The sequence below is a fragment of the Haemaphysalis longicornis genome, unplaced genomic scaffold (assembly GCF_048455015.1).
Source record: "Haemaphysalis longicornis isolate Haplotype H1 unplaced genomic scaffold, Haemaphysalis longicornis Haplotype H1 scaffold_1, whole genome shotgun sequence".
Lineage (NCBI taxonomy): Eukaryota > Metazoa > Arthropoda > Arachnida > Ixodida > Ixodidae > Haemaphysalis > Haemaphysalis longicornis.
In genome coordinates this window covers 228,098,201-228,112,320 of record NW_027526203.1, presented here as the reverse complement: position 1 = coordinate 228,112,320, position 14,120 = coordinate 228,098,201, and the positions used below count along the sequence as shown (strand labels likewise).

The window sequence follows — 14,120 nt, the reverse complement described above, 5'->3', positions numbered from 1 at the left end:
ATAATTTTTCTGAACCGTCACAAACGTCTTCTTAGGAGGTTTGGAGATGTTTGGGAGGCTCACAAAGTTGTTGTCGATATTTTCTTCGGGCTGTTAGGCATACAGTACCTTATTCAGAAATTGACTTTCCTTATGGCTGCGTGCAAGGAGATGCGTATATCCGCAGCGTGCGTTGCTTATTGACATTCAAACGCATAGACGTTTGTGCTACGTCACCCCGAAATGGCGCAGACAACGTTGTCCAGAGTACTCGAAAGCGGTTTTTTTGCCACGAATTTCTATCGTAACCATCGTTATCGTAACGAATTGAGTCTGAACCCGAATAGTTATTACATTATTACGGTCTTGAAGGCTTGATATACTCGCTAACGAACGCAATAAATAGTATAGGTGCCGGTTTTCAGTATAAAAAGAATGGAAACCGATGGATATGTCCAAGCGACAACTCATTGCTTTCCAACCCCTTTAGACTAAAAGAACAAATCCTGGCCTACTCGGGATGACGTTCCATTAATTGAACAAAATTACTCTTACCCTCTTGTCCTGGACTAAGGAGCCCGCCCACTAACCAGCTGGATTTTACTGTTAAATAAAGTTTTCTCCTCCGTCTCCTCCTCCTTCTCCTCTAGAGGGCAGTTTTACTGTGACGAATATCTGAATAGTGGGGACATATGGCTGTTGGAAATGTACCGAAATATCTATTCAGGTCCGAACAAACATAGTGTTACTGTATTTTTACCTTACACGTGACTCGTTTTGCTCAATAAGCTTCCATACTGGTTAGAAGCCTAGTATAAAACCGACACGCACCTACACAGACAGTATGTTATTTGGAACTCACCCTACATTTTTTTCCGTACCATAGTGCATGTCGGCATACTTTCACGCCATGACAACGTAAAGTGATGTAATACAATACTTTCGAGCATTCGCCACGGTTTCTACCTTACACCCGATTACTGGGAATCGGGTGTAAATTTGTTTTGGTTTTGCATTTTCGCTGTTGTCGGTTACTAGAGTATGGCTGTTCCCTTAGTTCGAAAGATTCCTGAATACAAAAGGTGACACCTAGCGCCGCCTCTTTGCGCTCCGCACAGGACCGGCTACGCAGGGATGGCACGACACCGGCAATGTTTCTTGGGGAGTGGTATCAAAAACTATACTTCAAATCACGCATTAGGCTAGTGCATGCGATTTTAAGCTTTTTATTGTGATAAAAGGCCCCGCATACGCAAAATATGTTGCGGACAAGCATAAAAAATTAACCGAGCGCAAAGAAACCGCAGGGAGAGCGGGCCCCAGTGAAGCAGACGACAAATGCGATAATCCCTAAGCCGACGTCACAGAGGCGCACTCCGCAGCGCCGCCCGTGGTCGCGCTCACCGGCAATAATGAAAAAGACTAGAGTAAGGCACACGTACACACTAGCCGCGCGTCACAGCTTCGTTGATTAAGCATCTGTACGAAGTTCATGGGCACCGTTTTATTTCGCTGTCACTTAAGCGTAGACCATAAAAGGATCTGTGCTGCTTATATCACCCAAACACATTGGTGCCGCACGAAGCCAAAAGCGGGCTCGCGTATTTGTCTCTATCTGTTTTTTTTTTCTTGCGTGCCCGTGATTGATTTGTGTTTTTTTTTTGTTTTATCATGCCGGTATTCGCTGCATTTTCTTACCCGTTTTTGTTATTTATTTCCATAAAGGCATGAATTTATAATTTTAATAAAGGGTACCCATACTCTCGGTTATGCCTTTATGTTTTAACTCAGATGTGCCGAACGTTTCCTTTGTGGTCAGCAAGTTTACATGCGTGATCCCCGCCACCAATGTCAATATAAGTAGTTCGTAAAGGCGTTGCCTTTATGCACGTTGTGTTCACGCACTCAGTTATGACAGAAATGATTTTTCAGCAGGCGCTAAAAACGGTTACGATTAAAAGTGGCGACGCCGATAAATCGACACAGAAACCTGGCGGTCTTCGCCAAGATGTGGTTCGCACATCAGCGCACGTTAAAGATCTCTGGGTGATCAAAATTAATCCGGAGTTCCCTACTACGGCGCGCCTCATCGCCTGCGTTGCGTCCGCGTGTTAAACAGTACAATCAATCAATATTGTCCCCGCATTAAAGTGCATGCTTAATGTCAATAGGATTCAAAAGTTTTAGAGTTGATTGCGGGAAAACGCCATGGTGGGTTACAGTTCTCTTACAACCCTTGAAAACTTCACGTATCCGAGCGTTGGCCGGAAAGAATACGGAATCAAAGCAAACTTATACGCTTGGCGCCCGCCCGGAGATATCAAGGAGAGCATGGGACGCTAGTTTGAACAAAAAAAGAGCAACACTGAAAACAAAGCTTTTAAAGTGAAGCTTTTTACCTCTACCCCCAAGGGTTCTGTCACGACCGTTAGTGTCAACAAAAAACTCCCGCGAACAAATAAAAGAAGTTACTGATACCGCTAGGATTCGAACCTGGAACGAAGAGAGAAGCGCAGCGAGAGTCCTTTGTCTTACCAATCGAACTACGAGCTTTTCGTTCCCTTTATTTCCAGACAAACACCGCTGTTACAAACATAATACACCACAAAAAAAGAAAACCATTGCACTAAGACATAAATCACTGTTCCACTCTTGGAGACAGTGCTGACTGCTAAAATATTTTCATTTTTGTTAAATTCTCACCTTGTGACGACCAGTCTGGAACATATTGGCGTGCCTTTGCACTTCAAAAAAAAGAGAGCATGTCCTCCTGAAAATACTCATTTACTGGGCGCGCATCAATGTCCGAGTGGCGGACTGCCGTTCGGCATCTCCATATACTGTGCAGACCTAGTAACATTATTAGATCTAGAGGAACGCTATCATCATCATGTTCAACGGACAATTACCGTATAGCATGGACATCGATTGGCATATCTTTTTTCAGCGTACGCTGCAGCACATCCCAGAAGAAAACCCCGTCCCAAGAGCCAATGAAAACATGTTCAATGGTTTCCGGTTTGTTGCACAACCAACACTGTTCACCCCACGGCATAAAACGGCCCTTTTCTTGCGTCCATAGTTTCACAAGGAGTGTCCCGGTGTGTAGTTGAAAGAAAAATGTTTTAGATACCGCTGCAACTGGCATTTTTTAACTTGTTTTAACACATCTCCACCTGTGCCAGCAGAGTGAGTAATTCTGTACATAGGAATAGGAAAAACAGTGTCGCACAGATCGTTATACAGTATTTCCTAGTGACTACACTCAAATACTCTAACAAAAACCATGCGTATAGAAAGCGTAACGACTGCACAACTTCTTTTAGGTAGCCACGGATAACTCCTGGCAAACACAATGTCGTAACATACAATTCTGGCAAAACCCTGCCTAACCTCACTTGGAAAGCGGTGCGCAAAAAGGAATCTTTTACATTCTGCCAAAACAGAAAGCAGTTTGCCAGTTGTCGTAAAAAATGTGTTAAACCTAACCCCCCATCACGTACACGTCGAAAAAGATTTGTACGACTCATCCTCTCCCAGGATGAACCCCAAACAAAACTTTTGGACGTTTGCCCGTGAACAGTGAAGTACCTGTAACACACACCAAAGTTTGCTCTCCATAAAAAGGTTGCAAATCGTTGTGCGAGCGCAGATGGATAAATTCGTGCCCTTCCACTTCTCTGCCTTTTCACTAAGCTCTACTGCTTGTGTCCTCCAGTAAGGGTCACTGTCGGAATAATAGTCTAGGGGAAAACCAACGTACTTTACCGGCGTCGTCACCCCCTTGACATTTTGAAATACCGCCGGTGTAGAACTCCACTCTCCCTGCCAGATGCCCATGCACTTGTTCCAGTTGACAGCACTTCCACTAACATAAAAAAACCATTTAACTGTATTAATGACCCTAGCAATGCTTGTCCATCTACGAAGAAGATAGCAATATCGTCCGCGTAGGCTAAAACATTAATTTCAGCTGCATGAATTTGAAATCCCCTGACAGTGTCGTTTTTTGTTATGCTTAAACATAGTGATTCAATGTATATACAAAAGAGGAGAGGGGAAAGAGGACACCCCTGCCTGACGGACCTCTGTACTTCTATACGCCTTCTAACCACTTTGTTGACTATCAGTCCAGTTGTACAGTTGTTATGCTTCATGCGCACACCCTCCGGAATGACTCACCTGATGTTACCACGTTCTAAAACCGTCATAAGTCCATCGTGGGGCACCCGATCAAACGCCTTTTCTAGATCTACTTGTATCATTGCGACACCTGCATACATCGCAAATCTCAAGTACACTCTGTGCCTTGTGTATGTTCGTAAAAATTGACCTGCCTTTAATCCCACATGTTTGATGCGCCCCTACTAAGATGGTAATTCCAGTCTGCAACCTTTTAGCCAACATTTTCATTTGTATTTTCTAATCAACGTTTGTTAAGCTTATGGGCCGGTACGATGTGACTTGACGGAGTTTGACCGTATTTTCTGTTTTGGGAATTAAAATCGTGTGTGAAGTCGAAAACTACGGTGGAAGCGTTTCTAACATATAAGCTTCTTCAAACACAGCAGTTGAAACAGGGGGAATGTCATGTTTAAAGGCCTTATAACGCGCAGCCCTCAGACCATCTGGGCCTGGTGACTTTCCCAGGTTTAAGTTGTTAATAGCTTCCTTAACTTCCTCGACTGTGATAGGGGATTCCAGAAGTGAGTTTGCTTCATCAGGTTTTGGCAGAGTTACACAAATTCACTTTCGAACTTTGCCAGTTCAATAGGGCTTCGACAAAACAAGGTCCTATAGAGTAAAAAAAAAGCACGTTCAATATCTACGTTTTCACTGCTAATTGCCCTATTATATTCAATCTCCGTTATTTCGTTACGGCGAGCGTTTTTTTTTCCGTCCCCAGTGCTCTGTTGGAGGGCGTTTCGCCTACCAACAGATAATTTTCTCCACTCTCGCTCTCACAGGCGCTGCGTGGTAACCCTCCGCATCTATCTGCTCAAGTTTTGCTTTTGTGGGCCGTATCTATTCTTTCAAGACCCCCGGTGCTCAAGACACCAGACCCGGGTCTGATTTTCCGCTCTGATGTTACCGTTTCAAACACAGCAGACCCGGTCTGGTGTATTTTTCGATAGGGATGCATCGTCTGGAACGTAGAGCGCAACAGGGGTTCTTAGTTTTGTTTATCCTTTTTAATGGCACTTGCGCTTTAGATTGCTCCCATGTTAGATGTGGAGTATCTTAGGGCCTCACAATGTCCGTCCGCGTCCGTGCCCTTGCATGTACATTCGCGAAAATTCACACAGGCACCGGCACTATTCGAGCCTGTGTCTGGTAGACCAGACAGAGTTAGTGTCAGTCGTTTTGATTGATTGATTGTGGGGATTAACGCGCCGACGCAACGCAGGCGACGAGGCGCGCAGTGGTGGAGGGCTCCGGATTAATTTTGACCACCTGCGGATCTTTAACGTGCGCCGAAATCTCGTACACACGGGCGTTTTTGCTTTTCGCCTCCATCAGAAAAGCGGCCGCCGCGGTCGGGAATCGAACCAGCGACCTCGTGCTCAGCAGCGTAACGCCTTAGCCACTGAGCCACCGCGGCGGGTTGTCAGTCGTCTTACCCACTGGGCTACGGCCGTGAGTTAGTACCTGAGAGTCAAATGGCTTACTCCCTCACCTGTAACGGTGCGGAGTACATTAGGACCTCCCAATGTCCGTCCGCGTCCATCCGTGCGCACACCACCATCAAGCGAAAAGCTGTGCGGAAACTACCTAAAAGTGTACAAGAACACTCCGAAACACTCGAAAACCGGCACAACCATAACCTAGCCACGAGAAAACACGCAAAAAACACCGGTGCAGTCAGGTTTTGATTAAGATGTAATACACAGTGACTGCATCGAACTACAGTAGATGCCGGTACGCGTAAACACGAGATGGCACTGCCGTGTACCGCGTATATCAGCGGGTTCCGGAAATCACTCACCCTCTTCCCGCCATGGACGGAAACGGACGTAAGAAGCGTCACGCTGCTGCTCAACGTCTACGAAGACAACGAGCGTCCCTGAATACGAAAGCGCGGCAAGCGGAGGCAAAGCGACTAAGATGGAATGACGGTCCGGGCGCAAATCGGATGTCACTCTGGCTGCAGCTTGGATGTCATTTCGAGTCCCCGTACTCCGAACCCTCGTCATCATCCACGGAGCGGAAATGCTGCCATTTTTTATTTCTTGTTTGAAGGGTTCCCATTGAACGCCGTATTTTTGACTGCTGCAATTTTTTATTTTTTCCAAGGTGTTTCTTAATCGTGCCATAAAAATATTATCTTCTAAGAGTTTGTCATTTATTTTGCATAAATCCCATGTAAATTTATTGGTGTTTTTCTTTTTACTACCAAGGCAAAAGCAAAGTAAGCAGTGGTCGAAGAACGAGGCAGGGGATACGCTATAGTAACAACACCAAGGCAGCAATTCCGCTGAAATGTATGCTCTATCCAAGAGGGCGTGGCTAGCCCCTTGAAAATGTGTGAACTAGGCATCTCTTCCGCTGCCAAAACATTCTCCCACGTCTTCCAGGCGGAAATTATCCACAATTTTGCATTATAATGCAGTGCTTCTGTCACGATAAGGCGTATTGCTCGTTATGTCCCATTCCGAGCAAACACAATTAAAGTCACCCCGTTGAGCGCTGCAGTATTTTCTAATTTCTTAAAAAAAATCACGCCTTTCTTGCACTCGATGGAGACAGACGGAGACTCACCCAGCGCATCAGCGGGTTTACCCCCTGCCTTAGTGCTAAATGCCACGTGTTAGCTTGACGCGACCTCTCGCGCCGCTGTTCCGTCCGACCATGGCGCGTGTAACGCCGGCGTGCGCGCCTTGCGCATGCACTTGTGGTTAGTAAAAATTGAAGGAAGCTCACACCAACGCAAGGCATCTTACTTCACCTCCATCCCTGCCACCGATCTCGTCGCCTCCGTCGGCGTCGGCAGAGAAGAAGGGGATGTGAGATCGCCTGACAATGGGTTTGAGCTTCCTTTCATTTTATAAAGAAAGAGTTTTCGCTCATGTGCTTTGCCAGTATAACTCAACCAACCACCATTCATGGATCATTCATTGATTTGACCTTAGCAAAGAATACCTCTTTGAAGTATTAAAGGGTGTGCGGAGTCAAGTGCATTTCACTTGACTTTGGTTTAACCATTTGTAGAGCCACGTGTGAAAATTCAAGTGACATGGCATGGGTAATTGTTGTGGGTGCTGTTTACAGCTTTGCTTTCTAACCACCTTCACAGCGTCGATTAGCGCGCATTTTTTTGTTCACATGTTCTATTTCACTACAACATGTTCACTACAACATTTCACTACATGTAATATTTCACCTTGTAACTAGTACCCCCACAACGGTATCTCAGAGTCACTGTTCCACTATTCGGGTTCGCATTGTGCATGATGCAAAATAACTATCTCCCAACTGGTGACACAACACATCTGCGACCACGTATGTGAAGTGAACGGACTGCTGGTTGTAGCTTATGTAGTAGCCTTCTGAATGACCATTTTTGCTTTTCAGGTGTTCCCATTAAGATGATGACGTCCTTCGCCGTCACCTCCAACACGCGAATGCTGCTCACTATACCCGACGAAAAAGAAAGCGACCAGTACGTATTCCGCTTTATACACGGAATACGATTGTTCAGCATTTTCGCCATCGTCTTCGGCCATTGTGGGGAAACAATGTCTGACACATGGTGTAAGTGTCGTTCAAACCATTTCGTTAAGCTAGCAAAAAGAAGATCAGGTAAAGCGCCTCCACTTTGAAGAGTAGACTACTATAAAAACGATCTTCTTAGCTCCCATGGGCTACATACGTTCCCTTCTGCAAGCTCCATTTTATGTGCCGCAAGCTCGATTTTACTCGAAGTTCCTCAGAGGGCGCGTAAAATTGGTATGCTTCTGCCTGTCTTCTCCCTAAAAAAAACCTTGGTTGATTTATCTGTGACATTAATCAGGAAAACACGAAAGTGATGTGCAGCGAAATCTGAAGCTGAGCATGATTTCCGGGTCATCGGTTGTCTTGTGGGTGTGCTTGGCGAGTGACGTCCTGCTGGCGGGTCGCATGAGTAAATGCGTAATGGTGTCGTTTCCGTGACGGATATGACGTCAGCAAAATCTTGGTGTATAGTGGTATAAAACACTTTCGTGTTAATATATAAATACCGAAAACGAGCAACCCTAAGTACAACGTACTCTTTAGTACTAAAGGTTGCTTCCCCGCAGGAAGACCCTGTGTGCAGGGGTGAACCCTTTACAGGCAACTTGTTCCGTTGTACTGCCGTGATTTCTGTGACGGAAATGACGTCGGTGAAATTTTTGTGTATCCGGAAATAAAACACTTTCGTGTTCGAAACCGCATCGCATGAGAATCCAGTCCCTTACCCTGTTGGTGGTAGTGCGGTGTCTTAAAAGAGAAATTCCTCTGTTAGGTAGCTGATTATTAGTTCTTTCAGACTGGGGTCCAAAAAGCACTCAAATATATGGTGAAGCATACTTGTGCCTGGCAATGTGCGGTGATATTTTATGCCAGAGAGCACTGGGCGGGCCCCGTCTAGGCAGGAAGTCCGGGTCCACCCGGACCGGATTGGCTGTCGGAGTGTGGGTTCATACCGCACGCGATGAATTACGCAGGTGTCGGGGAAAACAGCCTGTCAGGACGCTTTGGTTGCGCCGGGCCTCAAAAAGTAGCCATATACAGTCGTATAATAGATCTCATGTCATTATAACGGCAGTAAATTTCAGGCAGGGGGCTTTTATTTTAAAGGGAGCCGAGGTGTTGTCATGCTGTGAAGAAAAACGGTATTACTAAAGCCTATAATACTTGCTATACTCAAAGAGAGAGTCTTGCTTGTAAAGTATACTTTACTTTTATAAGTCAATGTACCGCGCCTGTTTGATCCCGTTTCAGCTGGCGTCGTTAACCTGTTGATAGAGACCCACAAGTGGACGGTGGTGATTCTTGCTATACCTTTCACCTGCGTGGACACATTCTTCTTCTTCAGGTAAAAACAAACCTTCGTTGATTGAATTTATCTATTTTTAGATATAACACTTACTGCAAACAAAACGACAATGTGAAACACGGCGGAGTGTATGTCATGAAAAGCTTTAGGCAAAAAAAATACTTCAAGCTATGCCAGTTCACAGTTGTCCCTGATCGTGGCATGTGGGTTATGGATGTATAAACATCACTGAACATGCAGAGAGTGTGTTTATCCCATGGTTTCGTCCTCTCACAAATGAAATTTCTAAAAATAAACAATTGTCGTGTTTATACATCATAGTTTCATACACCCACAATCCCAATGCCACGATGATTGATTGTTTGATTGTATACGGTTTAACGCGCCGACGCAACGCAGGCGATGAGGCGCGCCGTAGTGGAGGGCTCCGGATTAATTTTGACCACCTGGGCATCTTTAACGCGCGCCGAAATCTCGTACACACTGGCGTTTTTGCTCCATGCCACGATGAGGGGCCAGTATATGTATATAAGGGTTCGCAGTCAAGAAAACCTTGGAAAGCAAAGGGGAGGTTGTGGTGGGTCATAGAAACAGATGAAGAATTTTTCGAGAGACAGAAAGAAAGTGGTGAGACCAGCATTCTGGAGGTCGTGGGTTCGGATCCCCCTCGGCGGGCATTTTTTCACCACTTTCTATATATATATACATATATATATATATATATATATATATATATATATATATATATATATATATATATATATATATATATATATATATATATATATATATATATATTGTTACGTGGCGCAGGACATGAAGAATGAGATGCGGACGATGTATTCTGAACTATTTACATGGAGGGTATCGCCGAGCTCGTACCAGCTGCGTGTCAGCCACCACCTCGTCGTCGTCGATGGTGGAAAATCGGGAATTGTCAACTTGTTCCTAATGATATATATATATATATGTATATATATATATAAATATATATATATATATATATATATATATATATATATATATATATATATATATATATATATATATATATATATATATATATATATATATATACAGACAGCAAATCAGGTTTGGCAGTCAAGAAAACCTCGGAGGACCGTGGAACACCCCCTTCCTCCGTGGACTGATAACTCCACGGCTCGGACTTGAGCTGCCTAATAAAGTTTCATCTCTCTCTCTCTCTCGGAAAGCGGGGAGGCTGTGGTGGGTCATAGAAACAGATGAAGAATTTTTTGAGTACAGGAAACAAAGTACAGGAAACAAAAAATACCTAACATAAATACCCAAGAAGGTGGCGGGGGAACAGCCCCGCCGGTAGCATAGTGGTTATCGCCCCAGACCGGTATTCTGGAGGTCGTGGGTTCGGATCCCACCCGGCGGGCATTTTTTCAAAACCACTTTCTTTCTGCCTCCAAAAATTCTTCATCTGGTTCTATGACCCACCACAGCCTCCCCTTTGCTTTCCGAGGTTTTTTTGACTGCCAAACCTTATTTTCTGTCTTAATTCACTGACCCCCTTATTTTCCATTTCTGATTCGCTATATATATATATATATTGTCACGAAGCCAAGGACGATGGAGTTGTCTTGAATGAGAAACACGTTTATTGGAGCGAACTTGTGCTCCCCTAACAACTCAGAAGAATACAGAGGCGGCGAAGCAGCGGTCAACAAAGTGACTTGCACGGGCGAGTGTCGTCGAATCGAATGCCCCGGCGTCCGCACGGCAGGCTTTTTATCTTTTGGCGCGCGTGGTTCTCGAAACGTCGAAACCGCTGGAGAAGGTTCTACAGCGGTTTCGACGTTTCGAGAACCACGCGCGCCAAAAGATAAAAAGCCTGCCGTGCGGACGCCGGGGCATTCGATTCGACGACACTCGCCCGTGCAAGTCACTTTGTTGACCGCTGCTTCGCCGCCTCTGTATTCTTCTCATATCCGACCTGCCCGAAAAATTCTACTCGAGCATCCTCCTCGACATCCCGTACGGATTATTTGGGCTCCAGCCCACTCCGCCGTGTCTGGCAACGAAGCTGCCCATCAGCATGCCCGAGAGTTGACCCACCGGGCAAGCCAGGAGTTCGGCGAGCAGTGGCAGGTCTCCCCTCTCTTGTCGTTCCACGAAGTCACTCAGCATTACCGTCTGGAACGAATGCTATATCCTCCTGCGCACAAAAGCCTCACCAAAGAACAAGAGCGCCACCTCCGAGGCATTCAGACAAACACATTTCCCCACCCCACTAGAGCCCACATTCTGGCCCCCACCCTGTACTCCTCGCAATGCCGCTTCTGCGAGGCTCCGGGCACCCTCTACCATATCATTTGGGGCTGTGATAAGAACCCCCACCTACCCCCCCTGCCTTTCCCCTCCCCTGAGCACTGGGAGAGAGCACTGTCCAGCTCGGACCCTGACGACCAGCTTTGGCTGGTGCAGCGAGCCCAAGAAGCCGGACGGACTCAAGGGGTCCTGGAATGAGGACTCTTCCCCAGGGCTCACAGCTTCAGATACACGTATATTCCTCCTCCTCCTCTCGAAACGTCGATTCGCATCGAGAACATAGTAGATCCAAAAAGATTATTAAGTGCGAATGCACTTTATAAGCGACCCCAAACCATCCACCGCCGGCGGCGGCGGCGGCGGCGGCGGCGGCGGCGTCGGCGTCCGCAGTGCTCCTCTATATTTAAAAAAGAAACAGCATCCGACACCAGGTTTCGATCCGAGGACTTTGCGGCCGCAGCGCGACGCGCTACCGACTAAGCCACGGACGCCACGCTGATATCAGTGTGAGTAACGCGCCTTATATCTTTAACGCATTCAAACTACGTCGTCAGCGGCGTGCGTTGGCGACTCAGCGGCGTTATAGCGGCTTGATAACTGCGTGGTGTACACGTGATACTACAAACCCGATGGAAGAGATGGAAGAGAAGGCGGCGAGGCGGTGGGCTGCAGGGGCCGAGCGCAAGCGCCGCAAGCGGGCCGACAACCGTGCATTCGCACTTTCACATTCTCCCCCTCGGGGAAATGCGGGGGAATTTTTTTCTGGGCTGTTCACGTTAGATTGGAATGCTCTCCTTATCACAACAGATAACACATGCGGCAAAGAAAGAAAGAATGGAACACGCGCTTCCCTCGGCGCAGAGATAACACAGACCGGCGCAGCCGGGCGGTAAAAGCAAAGCACAAATAATTGATTGATTGATTGTAGGGTTTAACGCGCCGACGCAACGCAGGCGATGAGGCGCGCCGTAGTGGAGGGCTCCGGATTAATTTTGACCACCTGGGGATCTTTAACGTGCGCCGAAATCTCGTACACACGGGCGTTTTTCCTTTTCGCCTCCATCAGAAAAGCGGCCGCCGCGGCCGGGAATCGAACCCGTGAAAAACACAAATAAACAAACCCAATGTATGGTTCGCGGCATTACCCCCCCTCTAAGAGTGCATCGACCCGATGCTAACATAAGCGACAGTCCGAACAAATGAAAATAAAAGTTCGTCATCGTCCGCAGAAAGGTTTTGAGCGAACCACGTGGACGACTTCAGGCCGCGTGCGTTGTCGTGATGTGCCGGAGTCACCATCGGGGATCACTTAGTAGGTAAGTTGGCCAACACGTCGTAGAATCTGGTAGGGTCCGAAATAGCGTCGCAGGAGCTTCTCACTGAGTCCGCGTCGTCGAATGGGAGTCCAAACCCACACACGATCCCCTGGTTGGTACTCGGCGTCTCGGCGTCGGAGGTTGTAGCGGCCCGCATTCACCAGCTGCTGGTCCGTTATACGAACTCGAGCGAGCTGGCGGGCCTCCTCCGCACGTTGAAGATATCCGTGGATGTCGGCGTTGAGGTCGTCGTCTTCTACGTGCGGAAGCATGGCGTCGAGCATCGTAGTCGGCCTTCTACCGTAGACAAGCTCGAACGGCGTCAGCTGTGTCGTCTCCCGGATAGCCGTGTTGTACGCAAACGTGATATACGGGAGCACTTCGTACCAAGTCTTATGTTCAACGTCAACGTACATTGAGAGCATATCTGCGATTGTCTTGTTCAGACGTTCTGTTAGTCCGTTCGTTTGGGGGTGGTACGCCGTCGTTCTTCGGTGATCCGTGTTGCTGTAGTGTAATACTCCTTGCATCAGCTCCGCAGTAAATGCCGTTCCGCGGTCTGTGATTAGGACTTCCGGGCTCCATGTCGCAGCACAACTTGGCTTATAAAGAACTTCGCCACTTCTTGTGCAGTCCCCCTCGGAAGAGCGGCGGTCTCTGCGTAGCGCATCATGTAGTCTGTCGCTACGACAATCCACTTGTTCTGTGATCGTGACGTAGGGAACGGGCCTAAAAGGTCCATTCCAATCTGTTGAAATGGTCTCGATGGGACGGCGATCGGTTGCAGAAGTCCGGCGGGTCTTGTCGGCGGCGTTTTTCGTCGCTGGCAGTCACGGCAGCTCCGGACGTAGTGGGTGACGTCAGAGGTAAGGCCGGGCCAGTAGTACCTCGCCTTGATTTTTCCAATAGTGCGGGCTGTGCCCAGATGTCCGGAAGACGGGTCGTCGTGGCACGCTTCCAAAATGTCGTCACGAAGGTCCGCGGGGATGACGAGAAGGTAGTTCGCTCTTGTTCCGGGGCTGAAATTCTTCTTCACAAGGACGGAGTTTCTCAGGCTGAATGCTGGTAAGCTGGGTTTGAAGGTCCTAGGAACGGTAACGTTGCATCCCTCGAGGTACTCGATTATGACGCGTAAGTCGGGGTCGGCACGCTGCTGGGCGGCTGGGTCGCTCTCCGTCACGATCCCGAAGAACGCGCTGTCTTCATCAGAGTCTTGTGGTGGTGGGTCGACGGGGGCGCGGGACAGGCAGTCGGCGTCGGAGTGTTTCCTGCCGGATTTATAAACGACCGTAACGTCGAACTCCTGGAGGCGCAAGCTCCACCGCCCAAGATGGCCAGAGGGGTCCTTCAAATTGGCGAGCCAACACAGCGCATGGTGGTCTGTTACAACCTTGAATGGCCTTCCATACACGTATGGGCGAAATTTTGAAATCGCCCATATAATATCCAGGCACTCTTTCTCAGAGGCAGAATAGTTTTTCTCCTCCTTCGACAGACCACGGCTGGCA

At 47.5% G+C, this 14,120-nt stretch overlaps 1 protein-coding gene across 1 annotated transcript in view; it reads left to right on the top strand.

Annotated features, from left to right (window-relative positions):
- Window positions 1–14,120, top strand: part of LOC144142514 (nose resistant to fluoxetine protein 6-like) — a 142,590-nt gene that overhangs the window by 83,521 nt on the left and 44,949 nt on the right. Inside the window, exons 6-7 of the mRNA XM_077674082.1 lie at window positions 7,552–7,731; window positions 8,944–9,037. Coding sequence (XP_077530208.1) covers window positions 7,552–7,731; window positions 8,944–9,037 — 274 coding nt within the window. The remainder of the gene's footprint in view (window positions 1–7,551; window positions 7,732–8,943; window positions 9,038–14,120) is intronic.